The 17204-nt window shown below is 47.2% G+C and overlaps 1 protein-coding gene across 1 annotated transcript; it reads right to left on the bottom strand.

Annotated features, from left to right (window-relative positions):
* Positions 1-1590: 1590 nt before the first annotated feature.
* LOC106747974 lies at positions 1591-16359 on the bottom strand. The gene is made up of 10 exons (XM_014626066.1): positions 15868-16359; positions 15154-15479; positions 14792-14905; positions 14085-14288; positions 9353-9581; positions 8159-8318; positions 7668-7923; positions 6798-7044; positions 5347-5553; positions 1591-2350 (listed from the first exon to the last, which is right to left on the bottom strand). Exons 1-10 carry the CDS (start codon positions 15929-15931, stop codon positions 2031-2033), a joined length of 2127 nt encoding a protein of 708 aa, XP_014481552.1. The 5' UTR covers positions 15932-16359; the 3' UTR covers positions 1591-2030.
* Positions 16360-17204: the final 845 nt, after the last annotated feature.

Below are 17204 nucleotides of genomic sequence, written 5' to 3' on the forward strand. Positions count from 1 at the left end.
CAAAATCTGAACACATTTATCGAACAAAAATGAATAAAAAACTATTCAAATGACTGATAAACAAACCTGCTGCCCACGAAGTGGCCAGTTTTGGCCTAGAAATATCCCTGAGAATTCTATCAAATTCTTGTTCATTTCCTACGCAGTATCGTTACAATTACAATAACAATACATTAATACTAGATAGTAACTGAATGGTTGGCCAGGAAAACCGTATACATTTTTACTAGAATATGTCACGTGATATTGTGATATTACTTTCGACAGAGAGCAATAATATAAAAATCATCCGTCGCTTAAAATTCCGAGAGATTTTTTTACAAATATTCGCGCGTTTACGGTCGTCGGTTGAAATTGAACTTTCCGCGAGCTGCGGCTCGACGCGTGGCCGGAAATCACATGGCGACTGCGCGACCGTAACGCGGCGAGCAATTCTCCGCTCTCGCGATTTATCCAACAGATATACTACCGGCAACGAGAGACACGAATATCCGTTCGACTCCTGCTCTTCCGGTGTGTCCTTTCTCTCACTCTTTACAGATCGTTAGCATATCTTCCTTACCTTGCCCTCAAGGACGGAATATCAAAGTTACACCGACGTGGCGCCGACGGAGATAGCCCCTTTTCTTTCCACTCCTCCGCGCGCGCGCGCGCCACCGTAAATTGTGTTCCTACGGCAATTCAGTCGTGAATCTTCCAGCCGAACGAACCGCTGCCGTTTCCAATTACAGGATGGACTTTGATTCGTTGGGGCTGCCAGACACGCGGGGAATCGGGGATCAATATTGAAATTCTTTTGAGTCGCGGCCCGGCACTCCGTCTGAGGACGGAAGAGGAGCGGAGCAACTTCGGACGGATCTTCCGGTCGCAAACCGGAGGTTTTCTGAAGAGAGAAAGAGAGACTGGGAGAGGTAAACGCGATTAATAACTCGAGGAGGAACTAGACAGGCACTGACAAGCGGTTAGTTTCTGTTTCTCAAGCGTCTCGCGACGTTCTCTTGATTTTGACTTGTGGGATGAGCGCAGCCTGAGGAAACTCGCATGCAGTGGTTCCGAACTGGCACGGATCCAGGTCCCGACCTGGATCCTGAGATTTTCCAGTCCAGAAATGAGTTTACGCAGTTACACGCTTCCGCACAGTGGACTTCCGGACGCTCTCCGCGAGCTAACTCGAAACCGGCTCAAAACTAGATCACAGGGATCGGATTGGATTTAATTTGGATTTTGTACAAACGCGTCCAGCGTGAGGAAAAGCCCCCATCAGGAGATTTATGTGTTGTTCCATATTCCTTCTCTTTTCTTTATTTCTCCGCGAGCTTAATCGCCACTTTTGTTACGGCGCGACGAGAGACGACGTTATTTCTATTTTTTTATATTCCTCAGATTCGTTTTTCTTGTTCAGCTAATGTATACAAAATTATTTTATCTTTCTGACGCGTATAATGCGCAAGTATTTATGTATATATATATATATATATATATATATATAACGGAAGAGAATTAAAAGCGACACACCATTTTGTTTCTGAGCTGTAAAGCCCTGAGTTTTAAAGCCCTGATAAAAGTGTGAAATAAAAAATTATGTACACAGATACAAACCAGCAACATTTCTCTATTAAAATATGTGAGAAAGAAAGAGTAATCTAGTCTTACGAAAATTAATATATATTTCCTTGCAAATAATCTTTTTTAAACGCTTGAAGATTGACGTTTCTAGAAATTAAGCTCCGATATACCATATCCCTGTCAGTTTTGATGCTCTACCAAATACATTTGCAGATGTGTTGATACATTGAATTGTGAACAACGGAAACGACGTTAGGGATCACCAGAAACGTCACGCGCGTCACATTGCGTGCGTAAAAATTAGCAACCTGTAAACCGACCGGTCGTAAATCACCCACCCTCTCTAAGCACCGGCGGGCTCCTCGCAAATTAGTCATCGTCTCTCTCTGTCCTCTGCGGCCCTATCGCGCAATCGACACTTCGCGATAAGAGTCGCCTACGACTAATGGATTCGTCCTCAGTCATCAGTGCACGCATTGTTTCCCGCCCTGTATGACGAAATCGGACTGGAACAAATTCGAGGGTGTGTACTCCGGCGGAACCTTGGATATCGACGATCTCTTCCTCAACATTATCTTGTGGATCGTGATGAAGGCGACGATCAGTGTCGCCATTATCAACATTGTGGCGCTCAAGATGACAATCATAAAAACTGGGAGCTTCTTCGGTTTGATGACGCTTGGCAATATCCTGACGTGCGCCGATGCCTCCTCCAGCTGACCGTTGCTTCCCGCGAGACCGGCCACGCACGTCCAACGACCCTCGTCTTCTTTCGGGCTGTAGTCTGGAGTGAATACGAAGCGTGAGTGCGGAAGGACGAGGAGGAGGAAGAACAGGAGGGATGAGTAGGATGAGGATGAAGAGGAACTCCTGCGAGACCAGGAACGACCGGGCTGGAGGGCGATCGAGAGAAGTTGTCGCAGGAATTCGTCGAATTCTCGCCCGAGGACACGAGAGAGAGAGAGAGAGAGAGAGAGAGAACGGCAATGACAGCCGGCGAGGAGGAAGGACGAGGGCGCGCGTCCTCTCGTATTTTATAGATGTTTCCTCGGGAATCGATTTCATTCGGGCGTGCGCGAGTATATCAAGTAGTTGGTATTCCGGCATATAAAGATGGAACTTTTCGTAGTACGGAATTTCGCGCGCTTCTTCCGCTTCTTCCTTTTCTCCGTCCGTCCCACCCGTCTGTCCATCCGGTCCGAAGTTTCATTTGGCGAGTGTTTACGGCGGACCCGAGCTGAATTTCCGCCACCTCGATGGCTCGCGATTTACCCGAGACTGCGACCCGACCGTGCCCGGCCAGAGTAAGCTGTAATCTTTCGCGCTCGTGCGTCTTCCCGTATATCGGCCGGAATTCGGTCACGTAGCTGATGCATCTGGTGTAACTTCCGCGCGACGTTACGCGCTTTCGCGCAGCTCGCCTCGGAGGCAGGATTGCCGCGGTCGTGCCGCTGGTTTATCCGGCTGAAATATCGGCAACGATCGGAAGCGTACACGTGGAAATATGGAGAGACCGGCGGGATATCGCGTAATCGGCTGCAATCGCGATGTGTCGTTAATTATTATTAATGTAACGCGCTCGGCGGCGGGCGAGCGGGTTTATCCGGAGTTATTCGGTCGAAATATTGAAATAATCAACGACGGTATCGAAATTGAAAGCGAGATGGGTGCATCGCGCGAACCGCAATCACGACGCGCTGTTAATTACTGGCCCGATGTAATAATAATCCATCCGCGAAACTTATTCGGGAGACAGATTCTCGCGTAACAGGGCGAGGTTCGGAATAAACTCGCGTTTAAAGCAGCGATATTTTGAAACAGTTCGATGCTCACTTGGATGGATTCTTTAAACCGTCCCGATCGTTGTTGCGCGTTAAAATAGTCACTCCGCTGAAACTGCGGTCAACCTTCGATCCAGCGATTTGTATCGTTTGACAGGACGTATTTTCGTATATTTCGCCATATTTTTACCAAAAACGAACCCTTACACCAATATTTCGCTATTTTAAATCCGCGAAAACCCGTTGGTTTGAATGGTATAAGCGTGCGTTCGGTTAAATAACTATGATCTCTTTTTAGGTGGGTTAGAGTACAAAATACTTGTTTGTAACATTGAAAAGCACTCAAATTGCGCGTTTTGAAATAGCACGAACAAATGCACGACTTTTTAACGTGCTTCTTTCTATGCTGAAGCGAAACTGAGCAAAAGAGGAACGTATTAACGTGCTGCCACTCATTAACAGGAAAACAAGTATCAAGAAAGTCAATCTCTTCAAAAATACTCGTGTCTTACTCGCGTATACTCGTTATATATTCTTTCGCTTAATAGACTGCGCATGTCTGAAAGCGTAAAAAATAAGCATAAAAATAATAGAACACGTTAAAAACAGGCGAAAATCAGGCCACATGATTAAAAACGGGTAAAAACGGGAAATATTTTTGTAAAGGAGAAAAAGATATTTTAAATGTACTTCAATAAGAATTGAAAGAACATCTCCCGTGATTTTTTTTTTTTACTTTGAGTTGAATGAATAAACGTTTAATTTCGTTCTGCCAATAAGTATTTTGTGAATTTCTTTCTCATATTAAGGGAATACCATTGCCTGAAAACTCTAACAGACAGAATATTAATTTTTTCTGCAAAATTTACGTCTTACTGGTTGTGCGGAATTATAAATGCTTTTACACAGTGAAAGTACGCGCGGAAATAAATTGGAGCATTGCTCGGTGTGTGGCGAAAATGATTAAAAACTTCAAAGTGATATCTCTAGCTGTTATTTAGTGCAAATATTTACCTGAAACAGGAATCCTGCAGTTTGTATATATCGAATGTGTCAGTGCTTCAAAAAGGTTGCAACACTATTTTTTACAAATTTCAGGACGCATCCCGCGTCCAATAGGAGAATTTGTTTTCTAGTAATTCTCAAGAGAAACATTTTTTTTTATTGGATACGAGACGCGTTGCGAAATTCAGCGAAAAAAAACCTGCTGCAACCTTTTTGTAACTGACCGTACGAGAAATACGAAAAGAGTAGTGCGATTGTGTTAGCGTGTGCCCGCAATGAGGGAAATTTCCGGAAGAACATTTCTATACAACTTTACAATTGTGCATAAAAACCAAGAAAGATACGAAAAGTTCGCAGAAAACATTTTATACATTTTAGTCAGACACTTCGTTAAATGCGGTAAAACGTAATAGCGCCAACATTCATCTTATTCACGTTTAAATCGCACTAACATTTTACGTAAGACCTCCATATATAAGGAATGCAAACAGAGTAACACGGTCGTGTCAGTATTTATGGTAACATCACATTTCGAGGATCGCTTCTACGTTATCGGGGTTCATCAAATTATTCGTCAACGGCTACGGCGTCCCCTCAAATAATCCACTTGACTTGTCAATTGTTAAAATTCCGCGGGGATCGTCGTCTCGGGCATGTCGTATTCCAGCTGCACCCTGCACGCGCGCGCATCCGCGCACGTTTCTCCAAGTCGTGCGAGTAAAATGCACGAGAAGGGCGGACGGACGTTGCGGACGCCCATTGAAATCGAAAACGACGAGCGAGTGTCGGCCGAGCCGCGGTCGCGCGCGCGACGTGTCGTTAATTAATATCAACGTAATAGTGATCTATGCGCGGTTCGTTCGGTATAACATACATGCGGCGTATGTTATACAGACGGGCCGGTCACACGCGCGCGAGTGAGCACACACGCGGCATGGCAATTAGGCTGACTTTGTTACATTAGTACGCACGTAGCGCGACCCGTCGTACTTACTCAGGATGACTAATCTGCACTGGGAGTAGCTGCTGCTGGCCGTATATCGATGGCTTATGTCATTGTAAATTCCATATCCGTCGGGGCGGATCCACCGGCAGTAATGAACTGTTCTGTCCAGCATGCGCGGAAGGATGTGGCAAGACAGAACTGGATCGTTCCGAGGGCTGACGGCTATTTCCGTCTGCTCGGCCGCGAGGTAGCTTTCTGAAAAGCCGTTTATACAGCGCCTCATTGGGAAGGAAACGTCTAATGACGCGTCGCCGCCGACGTGTAATTTCGCTTCTCTCGCGTCGGGAGCGAACCGAGCGAAACGCGTCGCGTTTTCCAGCGATTTATCTCAGCGTCCGCGCGAGATATCGATGTCTGGTTCGCTCTCGCGGTTCCCCCCTCCACGCAAATCACTCTCCGTTCTCCGAGGGATATTATCCCGGTCAATTTTCCGCCGATAGAGAAATACAGAGTTCGTAAGAACATCTGTCCGTTTTCTCTTTCCCGAGGGAAGGGCGTTTGTGCGATAATACAAAAAGCGAGACGCCCGGTATCCGTTGGCGTTACAAAGAGATATGAAACGTTGAGCTTGATAATTGCGTTAACCCACCTGTAACCGTATCCGTTGTGATGCGTTTTCACGCACGGCGTCTGCGGCGCCTGCTCTAAGACCGCCTTTGAGCTTAATCCGTGAAAGGCGCGACTATGAAATCGTCGAAATGCAACGCGTCATGAGATTGCGCATAATGCGTCCAAGAGGTGTACATACGCGCACGGATCGTGAATGTGTGCATTATTAACGCGCAACTTCGCGGTCGGTTGTCTGCTCCGTCAACTGAGCGACATTAACACTTTTTAAGCAACCCGTTGCATTAAGCGGAGTCTGTCAAGCGTTACGCGTTCGCAGGCCATCTCGGCAAATAACTTAGTTATCTCTTCATCTCGAGATTACTTAGTTAATTAGTTTCGCGACTATACGTTGGCGGCATGAAAGAAGCGCTATTAAGCTCGCTGCTGGTAACGACGTTGATGATGTATTCCGGAATTCCGTCTTTCCTTTTTAGCCGGATTTAATTTCTTAGATACGAGCTATTTCTTACGGACAACATCGCAATGACGATGATGAATGATAATAATAATAATATCGCGGATTAAGGTTAAAAGAGTCCGGATGCACTCCCGAAGTGCGCCGCTCGTTGTCGGACGACTAAACATTCTTCAAAGCTCGGAGAATTTCATGTTAAATTGAACCCTCGTAGAAATTTCATGCGTTTTTCAAGCAGTTACCGCCGTAATTATCTTAACTTCTGTCTAGTAACTGAGAAGATAATACTTGGGGTCCCAATAAAAATGTAACGATCTTCCCGCAGTTACCGCGCTCGAAAGATGCGCAAAGCCCGAGCCCGTTTACCGATTAGACGCGGTTCGCGAAAGAGCGAGTGTAACGAGCATTTACCAACCTGTCACCGTCACCGACACCGTCGCGTTTTCCTCGCCGCCGTCCACCACGCCCATGAAGCAACTCCATTGCCCGTCATCGGAGTCGACGGCTGCCGAAATTTGCGCTCCGCACTCGCCGTACGAGAGGCCGTCGCCTTTGTAACGAAGAGCGTACTGGACATCCTCGCCTTGCGTGACGGAGTATGCCGTGCCGTTCGGACTGCGCAGCCAGCAATACTTGAGCGCGAAATCGACGGTGCACTTTATCTGAGATGCGAGATGTGCTGGTGTCAGAACCTTAAATACTCCCTTTCGCGCTAAATTCATTCGGTGATGAGTGGATGTATCGTTAGCTATCTCGGGAAATAAGAAGACGCTATATATATATATATATGTATATATATCTCCCCTCTCTCTCTCTCTCTCTCTCTAAGTCGTTTTCCCATGATAATGCTCGACTCGACGAGACGCTCCAAGTTGATTTAAGTGAATGAAAAGAAAACACGACTCGCGCGCGCAAGTGAAGCGTAGAATTTTCCCCAATTTCGCGACGCGGCGCGCGAGCAAGCCTGATTTAACTGATTTGTCCGCGCCGTGTCACACGCACGGGGAATTGATTAATAACGTGTAAATAAATTTCTTTCATTGCCGAGGATCCCGCAGACAAGAAAGAGGGAATTGTCCGATGCGTAGAGAAATTCTGAATAATCGCGTCAACGCGAACAAATCCGACGTAAGGCAAACCTCTATTTTTCGAAATGTTTTATACCTGTAATCTCCCTCTCTCCTCTCTGCGTTGATTATTCTGATTATTCCGCGAGGTAAAAAGATTTCCGTATCCACCAGCGGACATACCCACGAGCCGTTCGAGGTTTATGTCGTGAATTTACCGTGAACGGGTCACCGCGCTTCACGTGCACATCGTCCGCCCTGGTTTCGACCGCTCTGCCATTAGCGCCGGTGTGACCGTCGTGAGAATCAGGATGGCCAACCCGAAGCACAGATCCATACATATCGGGAGAATAGCCGGCGCCAAGGTCGCATCGCCATGCGCCATAATCGACGCTCGCGAGCTCCCGGATTGTTATTCCGCATTCCAAAACCTTGCTCGCGTATCCATACGCCGGGCTAATGTAGGCGGAGTATCTGTTTCGCAGTCCCGATGAATGATTCATGTTTTTCTGGCCGAAGCATCGAAAAATTCGCCGGATGCGGTATTATCTCGCGTTTTCATTTTCATTTCCTCCCTTCCTTTTTCATTTGTTTTGTTTTTTTTTTCCCCCGAAACGTCCGACATAATCGGGCTAGTTTTCGCGTAAAATTAACCGAGCATTATCAAAACGGTAAATTAACACCGCGGGCTCTCGATTTGCATATCTACCTTTCGTTGGCGACTACGGGCGTTATGTAGATCGTCCTGCTGTCGGGCCGAACAAAGTTACACGTTTGCAAAGAAATTGCTCTCCACGATTTCAGTCGACAGAGCAATCTGACACCAGCGTTCTCCGTGTAATCGACGCTGGCATTGAGAGTTATCCGATCTGAAAAGACGATTTTTATTTGTCTCTTTTTACTTTCTCAGTCGAAACTGAATTTTGTTATTGGCACTTCGGCTCTCTTTTCGATTTCTGCTACGGAAGTTTCGCAATTTAAGGATTCGCTGGTTCTTAAACAACGAGAAAGTTCGATTTTATATATATGATTTAACGAAATGACATTTTCGATGAAATTTTTAAGTTGCTTAGTAAATAAGTAATTTCGAACTTTCCATGTAAAATGAAACAGTGTTGTATTTTTGTGTCGTTATACTTTTATGAAACAATGTATGTGCTATTTTGATTTATGATTTTTGCCATCCCTCGCACTGTTTCATAAAATTATGTATAGAGAAAAATAATTTTGCTGTTGTAGCGAAATAATCGTTGCTGCTGAATATTCGTGGCGATAACAATGAAATTAAGTTGACGTGACTAAATTAACTAACTAATTAATTGTGAATTATTCCAAATTAAAGCAGATACAGACATGATAGAAATTCCATGCGGTTTTTGAGCAGTTACCGAACAATTATATTAACTTTTGCCTAACAACTGAGGGATAAAACAGGAAAAATCCAGCGAATGGCAATTAATATTTTTAACAAGTCATTTCGCCGTCCATATAGTAACTGACAGATTTCCCCGCGACAGCATAGAATTTTCTGTGTCAGCGAATTATTTTTTTTCCCGTATAAAAGCACAAAAATATAATCGTTTTATTTCACCTGAAAAATCCGAAATCGCTTATTACACGGCCCAATATTTTCAACTGTTCGCTCGCCCGAGCTAAATTGCAAACGTGTAATTTCGCGTGTCTCCAATAAATAATTTGTAATCAATTCGGCCGCGTCGTCGAGATTAAATTGCAAATTGAACTTATCGTCACGCGAGTTCCCAAAATTCTGGAATTTTGCGAATCGTTCACGCGCCAGACATAAAATTCTCGGATATCCCGCGATTATTTTTATTATGTATCTCACGTCGACTCGTCGTCCGACGGATCAATCTCTCGCCGTTCGGCCTCACGGAAGTCTTACCGACGGTCACGACTCTGAATCGCTGCTCGACAGGCTCCAGCATCCCATTGATATTGTAACGTGCGAGCCACACACCCTCGTGCAGGACGCTGGCGACTTTCACGTTGTGGTAACACACGCCGCGCGTCATCGCCACGATCGCGCCGTTGGGATCCACTATTTGGCAAATTTTCGGCCTGACCGGGAGTCTGATCACGCCCGCGTTGCCGCGAATCCACTGCAGGACCGACTATCGGAAAAAAGCTCCAGCTGTTACAGCCAATAACGAGACTGATCCATCCAAGATCGTGCCGGGATTCAATCCGAACGTTATTTAGTGAAATCAAGCGTAACGGCGCGCCGCGCTGCGCGGGGATCTCGTCGATGACGAGAGCCCGTTGATTTATGTGGGCTCTCGCACGTGTGACGTGTGTTTGTTGGCGAGAACGCGACGTGTGTAATATCTCACGCAATGACGCGTCATTTTCTTCGGGCTTCTTTTTCTCCACCTAATTGGAGAAACGCGAATCACCCCCGGTCGGTGTCATCTCATGCAATGACGCGCGCATGCTGACACGGCTTCTCAGGTATCCGATTATCTCCTGTCGGCAATCAATGAGTGCCGAATATCTATAATCCACGAATGAAACGCGCGCACGAATTGCGTACAGTATTTACTAAATAGGCAACGCGCGGCGAATGCAGTTTCGGAAAGCCAATTACTACTGAAGGCATATTTGTCGATAATTTTGTATCGGTCATAATTCGTAATGAGATTAATTAATGCGTTTGCGCGATGCTGATTATATCATGCTAGCGCGTGGCTATTAGATTTTACAATCTAGTATACAATTTCGCGTTTAACGAGCGTATCTCGCACTATTCCACTCCTTCTCCCTCTCTCTCTCTCTCTCTCTCTCTCTCTCTCCATCTATCTCTCTTCCCCTCATCTGTCTCTGTACGAAACAGCGTTTCATTACTTTGTTCGGCGCGAATAATTCAGAGATCCCGTTACCATTAACGAATTTCACTGTGCTGAAAAAGGTGAATCGAACAATGTGAAGTAAATGATATATGCGATTGTGTCAGGCAAATTGGTGCTAATGTTAGATATATTAATTTGCAAATGCGCGCAGAGATTGTACGCGAAGCTAATGGTTAATTTAATACGTTTACTGAGTGCGTCAACATCGCTCTGACTTTAATTTCATTTCAATCCCGAAATATCGGTATAATCGGTGTAATTTTTTAACGTGAGAAATTCAAAGGTTTCGTTAATAGTAGGTAATAGAAATAAATTGATTTTCCAATTGATCATAAGTGAAATGTAAATTAACAGGTATTTACTCATAATCTGTGTATTAATTACGAATGTTACAGATTGAAAGGTCGAAAAAAGCCGGCAATCAGAAGTGGATCGGGGATCGCGTTACCAATCGAACCACCCCGGTAAATGCAAATGAAGAAACAATGCTAACGGAGTATCTGTTGTTCGTCCGTACCAATAATTCGATCAGATCTTGCGTAACGATAACGAGCGATCAAGTTCATCGTACATGTTAATTAACCCGCACTCCTGCACAGGGATCCAGTTATCGCGATTGTTATCTTATCGCGCGCGCACACATTATTGGGGTTCTCCACGACTCATGGAATACGAATGCAGAGTCGGGCATTTTCAAATGTTTACTACCCCAGACACCGCAAACAAACACAGTTTCCCCCCCCCCCCTTTTTTATATCAAGATCAAATTATCTTTTAATTTGGTTTAATTTTCGCTCGCGATCTTCCCGTTAGGATCTGCATTTAATCCGTCGATCATACACAAACGCACACAGAAAGTTCGTTTAGCAATAACAACATCGTGCGGAATCCCACCTCTCCGTCGCGCATTTAAAAACACACAACGACGCGCTCCTTTCCGTCAGCCTCCTCTGGTTTTATCCTTTCTTTTTTCTCTTTCTCTTTTCTGCGACATTCCCTTCTTGAACTAACGGGAGAGTGGCGTGTGCGTATCCGAGGTTACAAACGCCTCTGCCCTCCTTTTTTTTTCCTAACATTTGTTACATCGTATTTAACGATAGCTACGTGTTCCTCGAAACAGCGATAGCTCGCGCGTTCAGCCCCGGCTATCTCGTTAGCCGTCTATTATAGCAAGTTGGCGTGAGTTGGTACAACTTCGGTACGGAACCCGTCCCTGTAAACGGCGGCGTGCACTCTCGTTAGCGACATCGAAGATTATTCGGCGCATTCAGGGTCCGCCGGGTTCCGCACGTCCCATGTGAACCCGGTTTCCCGTTAAAAGCCGGAGCCGTTCTCTCTCTCTCTCTCTCTCTCTCTTTCTCTTTTTGAGAGCGAGCGGCGTTTGAGAAGGAGAGAGAGAGAGAGAGAGCAGCCGACGTCTGAACGCAATGTGGAGCCCGATCGTTACTTTTATTTTTACGCCGCTATTTTGCGACAGTTTATTGCAACGTGCTTTCGGCCGCGCGCGCGACCGCTGGCGCGCCAAATTTGGGAGATTTTAAAGGAAAAGCGGGCGCGAACGATCGCCGGGATAATCGCTCTTCGGTCTCTCCGGGCCGCTTCCCACCGGGCATTTACAATTTCCCGAGGGTGCGCGCAAATAAAAAGGAAAGAAAAAAAAGGAACGGCCGTTTCACCGGGCAATTCACTGCAGGAATTAATTGACGCGCTCAATTCGCCGAAGAAAACAGCGATTTACCGCGCCGAGGGCGATAAACGCGCGATATCATCCGCCGATCCCTCTCTTTCCCTGCGAGACTCGAAATATCCCGTAAGAGCGCGTGAATAATCGACGATCGCGCGACTGCTCCGGTCCAAGAGATGCACCACACGTGTATAAATATGATAAATAAAGTATTAAATTATTAACGTCATTTGCTGCGCTGCATTCCCCGATTCAATAATTCAATCGCGCGGTATAACGTATTCCTCGTTGCGAATGCATGAACTCCCCGTTAATCCGCAGTAACAGATATATAAATGAACGCTTCAGAGTAACGCGTATAACGCGATATTTTGTATTTCCCACCCTCTCCACTAAGACTCGTCGCGCCGGCGGCCCCCTCTCGCGGTGGATTTAAACGCCGTTGCATCGCCGCGGTCGGCGATCCTCGCTCGGGCGAGGTCCGCTCGATCGCGATTCCCAACGCGCCATTCGCGAAACCTCGACCATCCCGGCGGGAAACGTGGGCCATTAGCAGCGCGCTCATGTAGGTCCGCGTTTGATCGTTACTTTGTTTTCCGGAGGACGTACGCTACGACACGCGGCTCGATTCTGCCGAATCGCCGCGATAAAACGTCGCATATCCGGACGAAACGCCGGAAGAGAAAGAGAGAGAGAGAGAGAGTGACGGGGGTGGAGGGGGGAGTTGGCTCCAGCTGCCCGTAATCCCGAATGACGATCGAATCTAGTAACCGTAAATGCACGCTTTCGATCGCGATCTCGCTCGCTTTTACCGCAAGCCGGACGGTGCTTAGCTCGCGAGCGATAAGACATAAGCCGATATACTTACGTACAATGTTCGCTACCTGAGTCGATTCGCAACGTCGAACCCCACGACTGGCGCCAACGGCGTAGTAACACCAGCTGCCGGGAACTGCCGTTGCCGAATCGGTAACTCGGCTACCGAGCGTGGCGTTTATAAAGAGCGCGATTGGTTCCTTCGATTCACATGGCAACGCGGTGAGCGCAACTCTACGTCCGTAATTGGCGCGTCGGTCACCCGAACGACAAACTTTAATTCTCCGACTCTGTTTCTCTTTTCTTTTCTCTTTCGCCCACAAAGCGAACTGGAACACGTTAACGCGCTGAATAATTTTTCCCCCCCCCCGTTTAATTTTGATTTCGGACTTTTACTTTGTCTGGCTTTTCGAAAGTATCAATTCATTTCGTTTTTATATACGAGCCCAATGTGTGACATTTGCGACGAGGATATCGATTATTCGTTGCGACTCGTGTGTGTCAGCGTGTGTGTGCCAGCGTGTGACGAAACAGGTAAATTATTTTATACCTTTTTGTATTATACACGTTATCGCGCGTACATTTCGATAGGAAATGAACAAAAAAATCCCTCGCGTTTATACGGCTTTTTCAAGGATGCGCGGCATATATTTTATGGATTTACTTGATTTACGATCTCTCTCTGCCAGCGACTGATGTATAATGATAGATGGATAATTAATATATGAACATTTTGCATTTCGCACGCGACCGACAGTCTCGGATGTCGCGCGCGTTTAATAAACACGCGGGACTTTTTCACCGTTTGATGGTACGCGGCGGCGCCGACTGTGAAATATTAATTTCATCATATACGTCTATTTGTTTGTAAATTCTCACCCGATTCTGCAGATATACAATCGACGTCGACGCGCGCGACGATAACGCGCGGCCGAATACTTGAAAACTGATACGATAAACGACGAGAAATTTCGCGACAGTTTCATAAAATGGATTATATATCCCGCTAATATCCTGAACTCTGCACCGAGTGTGCTTTGCGATTCCCTCTTTCTCTCTTTCTCTCTCTTTCCTTCTCTCTTTCACGGATCGTTTTCGGAAAATACTTCTCGTATACGCTCGGAATTGCAGCTCGCGGAATTTTTGTCGCCCATTGCGGCACAGAGAGAGAGAGAGAGAGAGAGAGAGAGAGAGAGAATCGCGCGAACTTCAGGTATCAGACTTGGATGACACAGTTAAAGCGGGTATGAAGCTCAACCGAGACTCACCATATTGGCCGAGCCCGGCTGTTCCACCTCTTCCAGCTTGTACACGTCGACGTTGAAGTTCGCGATGTAAAGCGCGAAATCGTTGTCGGCCGCAACGAGCTTCCAGAGGCCGCTCGAGTTGACGTGCACTTTCATATGAACGCCGCATTGACCGAAAAGTTGAAAGTCGCCCCGCGTCTCCGCCAGCAGATCCACCGACTGCCCCTGAATCGTGCGCACATCCCCGATAAGGGGTGGAATTATACGTGCTGATTATACGTACCGATGTTTACTAGAGAGGAGATAACATCGTTTTCGCGATATTTCATGACAGTAGAGCTTCAGAGAGAGTATCTCCGAACGTCTCTCCGAGTTTCGGATAATATCGCGCCGCAATCGCGAGTGTTTATTTTGATTATTATCGTCGTATCCTTCATATCAATTGTCAACACAAAAATTATATACCGGATCTAACTCATGATTCTAGCTGATCCTGTGACGTTGCTTACAAATGCAAAAATCAAAACCTAGTTCTAGTTTTCGTTATATAGTAAACAACGATCGAAAGGAAATTCGACGATCGAGGCTTTTTCGTGATGCAGAGGAATTCTCCGAAATCATCTTTTTCAAAGTTAATCGTTCACTTTGACACGGCATATGGTGGTTTCGTGTAGTGCTAAAATTACCGCCGAATTTCTTTTTCTCACGCGCTTTACAATTAACCATACCATGGGTCCCGTTAAGTTGCACGCTGTGACACTCTCATAGTTGTTGACGTGCTTGACATCAACGTAGTGTCCGTCGCACACCCTTACGTGCTTGAACGGTAAATCGACCGGCTCCTGAAACACACACGCAGTCTCGTGCACTCCCTCTTATCGACAACGCTCTTTCTTTACCTCCTCGATTATCCCAAGAGTAACTCCGACGCGGAGCTGACGCGACAACGGGGGGTTTCCCGTGCAATTAATACTTCCGCGCAGCGGAGGTCGCTCGCGACGACCAATTTCGTCGTCTCGCATCCGGCCGGGCAACTTTGTTGGACGGAACTGGACGCGCGAGAGCTTACGGTGTAACGCGAGAGATTTACCTGAACGTACAGATTGAATGCTCGCGCGGCGCCATTGTCATCGCGGCTATCAGTCTTCTTTCCGCCGCGCTGCTCCCGCGCCGCCCCGGTGTACGCCGTCACTCGCCACACACCCGCGTGAGTGCTATTAGCTCCTCGGATGCTGACCGAGCACGTCCCGTTGCTCCCAGAGTAATCGATACGGTCGATGTCCCCTCTAATTTCGCGATCGCCGGGCGTGTATTCCAACACTTCGCCCCGGTTGCTCTCGAGGACGCATCCCGTCGCCTCCCGGACCGATTCCAGCCCGAGTCTCACCGAGTCGCCCGACACTGTTACGACGTTCTCTGCAAGTACGTCGTTTCGCGCGGCTCAATTAGCGCAACGACTTTGCGTCCGGCCGCCGACGGGACTCGATCGAGCGCGCACACCCTCGTTCGAGAGCCCCCCCGCCGTGCAGGACGAGAAGCCGGGGGGAGGTTCGGCGAAAATGGACCTCGTTTTTGCTTCTCCACGCGAAAAGAAAAAAGGAGAAACTTAACGCTCGATAAATTGCGAAACAAACGAAGGCTGGGACGCGCGCTTTTGCGCGCGAAGGGAGGAAACCGTGCGGAGGGTGGAGACGGACTCGGACGGTGAGGGAGGGAGGTGAGCCGGGGAGAGGCCGCCGAGGATGGTCGCGTCCCTACAGAGAAAGGGTGGAACCGCGGAAGAACCATAAATCTAACGATTTACCCGTAACACCGCGGACGAGGCGCCCGGTCAGAAGTAGCGCGTAAATGATGAAGAACGCCGTCATGCTGTCCGCACACGCGAGGACTTTGGGACACCGGCCGACTGAGTGATTTCTTTTATACGACGCTAATCTGCCGGCGATCAAACGGTGATTACCTATCGCGCGACCATGGGCCACATCGGGTCACACGCGTGTGACTTCGTCTATGCCGCACGTGTGTGTGTGTGTGTGTGTGGAACTTCCTAAATAGATCAATTGATAAATCGACTGATTCAGGCGGTGGGGATTCGCCTGTGTTTACGTCCCAACCTTTTCTCACGATTTGTCTAGCACGCTCTCTTGAAGAGGGAATGCGTGTTTTCCGGTGCATTCCAGCGCGGCCCTGCGATGAACCTGCGATAACTCAAACGTGATCTCGTGCACGAATCATTAAATAAATAACACGATCTCTCGGAATGTCCGAACAGTTTTCGTATATATAGCGCCCGATTCCCCGTTATTATTTTATCTCGTTCAGATTAAAAAGAGAGAGAGAGAGAGAGAGAGAGAGAGGGGGAGGGAGGGAGTACACGCGCACGTAGTTTTTCGATATCCACTCCCGGAACGATACGGTATGCGCAGGAACTTTTCGCCGTGCAAGACGAAACAATGGGGGATCAATGTTCAACCAGAGTCAATTTAATTCAGGCAATCCGCGGAGTTTATCGCGCGCGCTTTTGTTACGTTACAAAAAACAGACAAAAAAGCAATAGCATTTAGCAGATAAACGCTGTAAAAATGCGAGCATTCGATCGGTCGATCGGTCCGTCGGACGCCCATACGTGCGATGCGCCGACGCGACGATGCGCGAATTATTATTACGTATCGCAAGGAAAAAGGGTGGCATCCGACAGCGACGGTTGGACCTGTCGAAAATGATCGGTCGTCTTCCGTGCTAATGGATTTCGCGCGTATTATCGCGCAGCGAGCATTGACGTTGTTTCAGAGCGGAAAAGATTCCACTTTGGAGTATATATATCTCTCTTTTTCTCTCTCTCTCTACGAGGTGCTTTTTCTTAAATAAAGGCGCCGATGCCGCGATATATATCGGATTTATCGCCGCAGCTCCTCGACTTTCACGCTCTTATCGCGTACGTGACATCGACGGGCCCAGTTAAGCTGGAACTCGTGATCCACGTTAATTAAGTGGATCATCTTCTTCCCCGATCGTTCGTGTATCTCGACAGTCGAGGTTCGAATAATCGTCAGTCACGATGATTACTGGGACACTATAACGGCCTCGGATTCGACACGCGGAACGTCTCGTAAGTCAGCGGAACAAAATTTATTTCCCAAG

This window comes from Dinoponera quadriceps, unplaced genomic scaffold (genome assembly GCF_001313825.1).
Source record: "Dinoponera quadriceps isolate SergipeBrazil2010 unplaced genomic scaffold, ASM131382v1 scaffold2167, whole genome shotgun sequence".
Taxonomy (NCBI): domain Eukaryota; kingdom Metazoa; phylum Arthropoda; class Insecta; order Hymenoptera; family Formicidae; genus Dinoponera; species Dinoponera quadriceps.